Source organism: Centruroides sculpturatus, unplaced genomic scaffold, assembly GCF_000671375.1.
Source record: "Centruroides sculpturatus isolate CEXI.00-Female unplaced genomic scaffold, Cexi_2.0 scaffold1812, whole genome shotgun sequence".
Lineage (NCBI taxonomy): Eukaryota > Metazoa > Arthropoda > Arachnida > Scorpiones > Buthidae > Centruroides > Centruroides sculpturatus.
Genome location: NW_019386588.1, coordinates 102,335 through 111,794, shown reverse-complemented (window position 1 = coordinate 111,794; position 9,460 = coordinate 102,335). Strand labels below are relative to the sequence as shown.

The following is a 9,460-nucleotide window of genomic DNA, read 5'->3' as shown; positions in this document are numbered from 1 at the left end:
GGTATTTTGTGTCAAATTTTAGTTGGTGTTAGGCATGCGAGTTAGGCATTGCTTTTCTGAGTGTTTGTGCTATACTTCTTTTTTCAGTTTTGTGATTTATATATTTAATCATAGTGGCAATAGAAAATGACAACGCAACATAAATGACAATGCGCTATCACATTTGAGAAAAAATTTGATTAAAAGAGTAAGACAATCAACTTTAGATCAATTTCTTGTTCCTTACGGAAAGAGTTTGTTTGTTTGTTAAGTTATGGCAACGCAACACTTGGGCGATCTGCCTGGGGGGGATGCCTTCTGGGAGGTGTTTTTAAGGGAAACTGGCCCCTATTTAGGCATTAGACGTGGAGAAAACCCGGAAAACTCCATGTGGCCAGCCCGTCTGAGTGAGATGCGAACCCACAAATGAACTCCTTGTGTTCAAGGTACGAAGACCACTTAGCCACTGGTGGGTTTTTTACCAAAAGAGACTTCGACTCAATCTTCCGATGAAGTGCTACCCGTTATTTTTTTGGAGGGGATTCCCCTTCTAAGCATTAAGGTTCTTATATCTGCACTTTTCTGCCACCAACTATAACAAACGAAGGTATGTACAGTACAGTGCTAGTTTATTAAACAAAGTTTACATGTTTGTTGCTGTAATGATAGATACTATGTTTTCCTACATTTTCATCAAAGAAAATTACTGCATATTACAAATAAAATGACAAAAATTTTGGAGACTACCATGGATTAATTGCATTTGCATTAATTTCTATGGGAAAAATTGCTTCGGTTAACGAACGGAGTCGCGGAACGGATTAAGTTCGTTAACCAGGGTTCCACTGTAGTTGAATAAAAATACACTTTAAAATGGTGTTTTGTCGTTTTTTATTAATTAGAGACCCAAATAAAACAAATATTTGTGTTTTTCAAATAAATTCATCTATACTAATATTATAGAGAGGTAAAGTTTGGATGTAAGGAGGTAATTTCCGAAACTATTCATCTGATTTCAAAAATTCTTTCACCAATATTTAGAATGGAACTTCAGGGTGGACATAGGCTGTATATTATTCCATTAAACATTCATATAAATTAAAAGATATCATCTAGGATTAAGGCTTTTATGTCCAACAGATGGTGCTAACTCCACAAGTACGACAACCTAAGTTTGCTTTTCTGTGAGGATGAACTAAAAATGAACCCAGATCATCTATCTATCTATAAATAAAAATGTAATGTTCGTTTGTTCCTACCAATTCCTTTGAAATTTTGACACAATGTTGCATTTGAATACACACGTGCTTTTATATAATATACATGTTGAAATTCTCCCACTGGGGGAGATGGAAAAGATTAAGGCTTAGCATGAAGAACTCTGCTTCTATTTATACTATTTTAGATGTGGTTTTTTTGTGTTTTTGATTTCCTTTTAATAGGGTATGTCAAGAGAATGTACACTAAGAAGGGATTTTTCGAAAAATTCCCCCCTCATGGAAAATGTTATATATTTATAATAGATACATTTTGAGCCTCAACAACGCATGGCCGGGTCTGATAGTTTATTATAAAGGAGACAAATGAAAATTTATCAGTTTCTAAGTAAAAATTCAAAGTGTCTAAGTAATTTTTTAAAATATCCTTTTTCATAATAAAGTTTTAATACTTATTACTATAATCTAGACATGCTAATCCTTAAATATACTCATACAAGTATATTTAATGATTGGACCAAAATATACTTGGGTCACAAGTATACAGGGGTGTATCAGAATGATGTTTTAAAAATTTGGGGGATTGTAGAGGATGAAATTTTGCACATTTTGATATAAGGAACCCATAGCCGGAAATGTGATATAAAGTTTCTACATCACTTTGCAGTCAGTATGCTGAACGAAACAGCAGAATACAGTATTTATGACAAGTTTTATTGACAAAACAGTAGAGTACAATCAAACTGTACATCGAATCAGTGGCTGCACTACTTTAGAGTAAATGTTCAATGTGACGACCACCAACTTTGTTACATAATGTGCAATGACGAACCATGTTTTGTCCGACTCTCTGTAAGATGCCACGCTCTCCTCTAATGGTATTAAATGCTGTAAAGATGTGCTCGTAAACTCCTGAACTGTTCCTACAGGTGTTGTGTACACAAGGGACTTTACATAACCTCAGAGGAAGAAGTCAAGAATGATAACATGACGTCAATGGATGGAAGGGTCGCTACCAAAGGGCGGTCAAGCACTTCCTACGCTGTAGAAACTTTATATCACATTTCCGGCTATGGGTTCCTTATATCAAAATGTTCAAAATTTCATCCTCTACAATCCCCAATTTTAAAAATGTCATTCTGATACACCCTGTATCTAATATACTTGTGGCCCAAAATTCCACGAATTCTACCAATGTGGCCCAGAGAAACAAAAAGGTTGGACACTCCTGCTCTAAAGAATTAAGATGGAAATATTTCAAAACATATCTAACCTGAATGCTATAATGATTGGTTTTTGTCTACCAAGGAACACAAAACTTTGTATGATAAGAATCTATTTATGGATCCTACAAAGAGGATTAAAAGAGCACCAGCATTACGTTGATGCAAATAAAACACATACATTAGGACCAGTGGTAGATTTAGCACATGAGAGGCCCCTGGTGCAATTCAATTTTGAGGCCCCTCGCTAAATATTTTCACTACCCCTACACCCTAGTGTATATTCTATGCGTATGTTTTTTACTTTGTTAGGCACTATAGCAGTGGTTCAAAAAAAGTGAGATATAAGGAAATAACATTGAAAATTAACCAATATAAAATTACAACTGCCTGGCTGTATTTAAAAGGTTACTGATGTTCAGATTGTATTAATTATGAAAATTGAAACTTATTGTACAAGAATTATTAAGTTTCAATAGGTAAAAGTGTTAAAAACAAAAAAATCTAATAATCAATGGATATAAAAAATGATTTATTTTTAAATTTACTATTGATCTGTATTTCAAAACTCTAGTAATAATAAAAATTTTTGTAAATTATTATAATAAATTTCACTATTGTTTGGTAAATAATGGAGGACAGTTTGAATATTTGTTATAATTAATTCCATTCCAAGTATTCAATTTCATCTTTTGGGTTTTCTGGGAATGCGTTGATTGATAAAGTGAATAAAGAAATCTGATTTTTTGCTTCCGTAAATTGTCATTGTCACATTCACACATTCGTGAATGTGCATGCATTTATTTATGTAGTAGCAGAGTCAATAGCTATACTGGTCCTTGCACTGCCAATAGCTCTATTGCTACCTTACTGGCATAATAAATATTTCTGCCACTTCAAACACTTTGATTACATCTAGGTGTAAGTTTGGCTGGAGCATAGAGAGTAAGTTTGTTTTTTACTTACAATAGAGAGGTTGTGGCCGATGTTTACATCGCAAAAATGTGGACATCGGCCGTTCAGCGCCACCTTCCTGTAAGCCTAGAAGTTTGACAATGGCGTTTGGAACATCGAGCATGATTCCACTGACGTTTTAAACGCCATTGTCAGACTTCTAGGCTTACAGGAAGGCGGTGCTGAACGTCCGACATTCACGTTTTCGTGATGAAAACATTGGCCACAACCTCTCTAATATATGTTCATTTTTAAATATTTTTGGGAATTTTTGTTAAGAGTAAGAAAAGGTAATCAAAAAATTTATAGTTAAGCTTGTATATACATTGTTAATATAGGATGCCGTAGAGATTCTCGAGAACTCTGAATCAAAAAGAAAAGGGGTTGATGAGAATTATATACATTAAATTATGGAAATGTATAGAAATGTTAAACCATGTGTTAAGATAGGATAAATTCAAAGTGTTACAAAAAAAAATTTAGGATGGCTTTGGAGTTTATCAAGGTTAAGCCCATATTTTTTTATTTATTAATATTAGGTGAATTATTGTAGTGCAGTGAGAAAGGAGCTATGATATATGTTATTCACAATTTATATTGTGTTTATTAATGAGGGAGAGAGATTATAGTTGAACCAAATAAAGTTAGGAACAGGTTAGAGAGGGGGATTAAAAGTCAGTAGATTTAGTTCTTGGATTTCAAATATAGGCTGTTATAAGAAAAAGAGAAATTCCAACTATTTAGACAACATATTCAACATATTTACAGGCACGTAATAATTTAGAGATGACGAGTTAAAAGTTGACAAATAAAATAGGTAAATATAGGATGGCAAGAGTTCAGACAGTATTATTAGATATTGACAGTGATAGTGATTCTTTTAGACTGCATGTCATCACTAAAAGACATATTATTGATGTTTTAGGCCTATATAAACAAAGGACAGGTGTATTAGGCCATCAATAAATCTTCATTCATATTCTACTTTTGATAGTGCAGAATATTATATAAATTACCAAACTATGTAGAACCAATAATTTCTCATGTCAAAAATACAAAACTATTTCATCCCAAATACTATTTCTCACTATACTGAATCAAGTAAACTTGTATAGCACACTTTATGTGTGTTATAGTTAATAAATTATTTAAAAAATAGTTTGTCTTTATCTGGATTAAATTTCTATGGCTATTTAAATATATCAGAGGATGAGCTATGGTTTTCCTAATTATATTGTCATACATATGTAATAAAATAAAACAGTAAAATGCAAATTTATTTACTTATTTTACCATTACCTATGTATTGAACAGATATGTTATACTCAGAACATTATGTAAAAACTTTCATTCACAATATGTAGCAATATAACAATTTTAAACAAATCTCCATTTAAAACCTGGATAAATTAAATTGAAAATAATTATATTTTCAATTTATCCACATCTTCATCTGTAATTTCAAATTATAATCTCATTTAATTTTAAAATAAACTAAATACACTTTTTTTCTTTCTTTATACATGATATAAAATTTTAAAATGTAATTATGAATAGGATTTTTTTGAAAGAATAGTAGAAAAAAGTTACAAAAATGCTTGAAAACGGAAAAACTACCTACTAACCAAATAGATAAATAAAACAACTTCTTCTCGCCTAAAAGCGACTCTAACACCAGCTATCGGCAACCTGACACATTAACTGAACTGGAGATATAACGGTCCTTGCGCTATGCTCTATCGACTCTGGTAGTAGTTTGTGATCTATACACTGTCTGAGGAACAGCCAGTGCGTATGGTTAGAAATATGACCGCTAGGGTTGCCACCTGCAAAACATGTCATAGACGGTGTTATTCATTTGTCAATTTAATTTAGGGAATACTGCTAAATTATTACTCATTTTTAATATGAAAAAAATAAAATAATAATTAAATAAAATAATTTTCTTTTTGAGAGCCGAATTTCAGGCCCCCTTGATTTGAGACCCCAGGCGCACGCCTCATTCACCCGTGCAGAAATCCGCCACCGATTAGGACAATATGACAATGAGCCAGGATGTCCACGGGGTTCAACAACACAACCCTCTTAAAGCCAGTATTCAAAGAGCACTGCCTAAGAGATTTCGAAAGCAAGTATGAGGGCTGATTGCATTCATTGTAAGAACTGTGCTTCATTATCTATGGCTTGACAGTTTTTATTTGATAATCCCCTAAAAATGAGGAGGAACAATAACAGCCAACATAAGGATACAACCTAGCCTATGGCACATTCCTTATTAAAAGTAACACCTTAAGTTGCTTGTTTTGTGTTTTTGGATGTAAGTATGGGCATGTGCCATTTTTTTTTTTTTTTTAAAAAACATTGCTACATAAAAGAATTATAGAACAGAATCTGTTGAAATTTCAACTTTTCAGAAGAAAGTTAAAAAAGAGAGAAACCTGAAGTAGGTTTCTGAAAATGCCAAAAATGTTTGTAACTCATATAAGGTGTGCTGGAAATGTGATCAAGGTATGTTATAAAATATGTTATAACAGTTACCTTGGTTCCAGTTTCAAGAACTCATTTTTTTAAATGCTGCAGTGTTTATTTAAAATATATATGGTAGTAATTATTTATTATACTGATTTTTATGCTTATTTAAATTGCTAAGGCACATAAATATATAATGTAATATACAACAACAAAAAAAACCTTGAATAGCATGTTATTTTAAACAATCTCTAGCTTATCCTTCAGTAATATCAAACAGAAAAATTTTGTACACTTATAATTATTTTATATTAGTAAACTTTTATTATAACTGAAGATTTTACATAAAAAAAAGCTGAGCAGTTGAAAAAAGCATACTTGACAAAAAAAGCTCTGACAGAGCCATGACAAATAATACCTCGGACAATACATTAATATTTAACCTTTGGCTTGTATCAATATAACAGTGTTTATATGATCATTATCAACAAGAGCCAGACATTCATTTTGAGTAATTTCATCCCAAATTTACTTGATTTTTTTTTTTCGTGTTTTAAACCATCTGTACTTCCTTGAGGACATTTTCTCATTCCTTTCCTTTTTTAATTTTACACCACATATTTTCTAAGGGGAAAGGTTGGGACTGCCCAATGACCATTTTAATGTGTTAATATCATGTTGGGCCATTCAAGCTTTGGTGATTTTAGAAGTATTGCACCACCTGTTGGAAAATAAAATGTCTGCGATCTAATGACAGTAATAGGTTTATTTTCCCTCAAGGATTTGTTGATATTTTGCTGCATTTACCATTCCTTCAATAAAATGCAAATTTCCCAAACCTTGGGCCAACATGCAACCTCACACCATAACACTTGCTAGGAATTTAACAGTGTTGCTGCAGACAGTCACAATGGAACGCCTCTAATGACTTTCTTCTATTGCCTCTGATGCAGACTTCAAATTTTGCCTCATCACTAAAAGCAACCTGCTTCCACTGTTGTGTCCAGCGTTGGTGTTTTTTGGCTCACTTCAATTGATTTTTTGTTTGTGTTTTTGTGAGAAGTGGTTTTTGCCTTTGTCTGAGAAATGTCACTTGTCACAATTGTTAAGTAAAAAATATTATTATTTTCTTACCTGGTAAAGTTTTTGCAGATGGATACAACAAGTTTCTTTTGTAACTTCCTTTCCTGTAACTTTATTCCATTCGTTCACTAATTCATCGAGTGATACCATTGATTTTTTTCGTTATTTCACAAAGGTGTGATCAGTCTTTGTTATGGTTGCTGGCCTTCCAGTTGATTTTCCTGGATAAATTTTACCAGTTTTCTGATATTTTGAAACAATACCTCACACTGTGGAATTACTAATTTTTAATTCCTTTTCAATTTTTCTTAAGGATTTGTCCTGTCTACGGAAGATGATAATTACTTCATGTAAAACAACACTTATGGCCTTACCAGAAACCATTTTTCATTAAACAAATACACCTCTATAATGTTTATAAGAAAAATATGCAAATATCACATCAGTTCATTTACACATCTAGGAACAGGTCATTTAATTGTATTGTCTGAGGTATTAATTATCAGAAAAGGCTCTGTCCAAAGTTTTTTTTTCCGTTGTGTATGCTTTTTTCAACTGCTCATTATTATTTTATATTAGTAAACTTTTATTATAACTGAAGATTTCACATAAAAAAGAGTTATAAGTGTACAAAATTTCTGTTTGATAGTATTGAAGGATAAACTAGAGATTGATTAAAATAACATATTGTCTGAAATTTTTTGTCGGAATTGTATAGTAGATGCAAAACATATTAGATGTTTAATTAAATATATAAATATAAAATTGCAACATTTAACAATACTTTGTTTATATTTATTATTTTTTCTTCAAAAAAATATTAGATGTTTATTTAAATATGAGAATCATCATTAATGCGTTTACTAGTATTTAGGCCTAATATATTGATTATTTAATACATAGGTAAATTATGTTCTTGATCTCTTGTCTTTGTTGTACTTAACTTGTGGAAACTAGAAGAGAGATTTCTCACTTTTGGTTTGTGTTACAGCCCGACATATTTCATAGTTTAGGCTTATTTAACAGTTAAAACAACAAGTTGGTACCGTGTGTGTTAAATTTGTTTGCTAGTAGTTCTGGGATGTGTTTGGAGTGGCACTGCCATGCTATAATTTCACTTTTGCAGTAGATTATCTTGTGATACAAAATCTTTGATTATAACACATTTAATTAATGGCCAATTTTCCAATTCATGAAAGCTTTTGTGATGAAAATAACTACAGTTATTTGCAATGTCTATAGTAGTAAACTTTAAAATTATTTACAGGAATATAATGATAACGATTTAAACGTGTCTAATGAACTCGCAAACAGAATGTCTCTATTTTACGCTCACGCGACTCCTATGCTGAAAGTGCTGAGCGACGCAACGACTCAATTTGTCTCCAATAATAAAGACTTGCCGGTAGAAAACACAACGGAGACTCTACAGACCATGGCCAACATCTGCCAGAGAATGGTCGAAAGCACGTAAGTAGATTATTTTTCCCCTTGAAAATAAAAGTCCATCTACAACAAACATTTGTATTCTTCTAGTTTTAAAAATATTTAAGTTATTCCAAATATTTCCGACAGAATTTGATAAAATCTCTTTCTATAGGGAGTTTTCTTCGAGATTTAACAAAGAAGACACTATACTATTTGTTTTGAGAGTCATGGTGGGTGTCATAATACTCTACGATCACGTCCATCCGGTCGGTGCCTTTGCCAAGTCCTCTCACATTGATGTAAGATTACGTTTGAATTTACAAATATTATCAAAGCTAAAAAATTATAAAATTGCATTCTTATCTTTCTTAATATTTGAAGATGAAAGCTTGTATTAAAGTTCTGAAAGATCAAGAACCTTGTGATGTGGAAGGTTTATTAAATGCACTTAGGTATGAATTTGTTTTCATGTTAGTTATTCTGACATATTTTTATAAGAATATTAACAATTAAAATGTTTTAGATACACTACGATACATCTAAATGACGAAACAACTCCGAAGCACATAAAAAATCTTCTAGCCTGAGTGCTTTGTTTTAGTCTTACTTTCGCGAATGCATTTCTTTCAAGATCCAGAGAAAGGGACCAAAGAAAATTTATGTATTCTTTCACGTTCCTTTTTTCTGTTGTAAATCTCACAGTGAAATTATACAATGAAATTATAATGATTTTGTGATAAGAATCAAATAATTTTTTTAACATTAATATTGTATTGAAATTTTCTACTTTGTACAGAAAGTTGATCATTGTTAACATTGTTATAATAATGTATGTTAAATGTTTCTCACATTTGCAATAAATATTTAATAAAGTTTTTAATGTTAATTTTAATAAATGATACAAAAGATTTATTAATTAACAAATAAATGTTAACTGCTAACTTAATCTTGAGTGACAACTTTTTTGACAGATGGAAAACACACTAAAAGAATGTCAAATATCTGTAATGGTAGCTGTTTATTTGTTCATACAGTAGTACCTCAGGATACAAAATTAATCCATTCCTAAACTGAGATCGTATCATGAAAATGTTGTAAGGTGAATCA

General features: G+C 31.6%; 1 protein-coding gene across 1 annotated transcript in view; it reads left to right on the top strand.

Annotated features, from left to right (window-relative positions):
• LOC111615365 (protein FAM49B-like) overlaps positions 1-9,228 on the top strand; it is a 14,008-nt gene extending 4,780 nt beyond the window's left edge. Inside the window, exons 2-5 of the mRNA XM_023356782.1 lie at positions 8,181-8,395; positions 8,526-8,652; positions 8,735-8,805; positions 8,877-9,228. Coding sequence (XP_023212550.1) covers positions 8,181-8,395; positions 8,526-8,652; positions 8,735-8,805; positions 8,877-8,940 — 477 coding nt within the window. The 3' untranslated portion in view covers positions 8,941-9,228. The remainder of the gene's footprint in view (positions 1-8,180; positions 8,396-8,525; positions 8,653-8,734; positions 8,806-8,876) is intronic.
• The last annotated feature ends 232 nt before the right edge of the window (positions 9,229-9,460 follow it).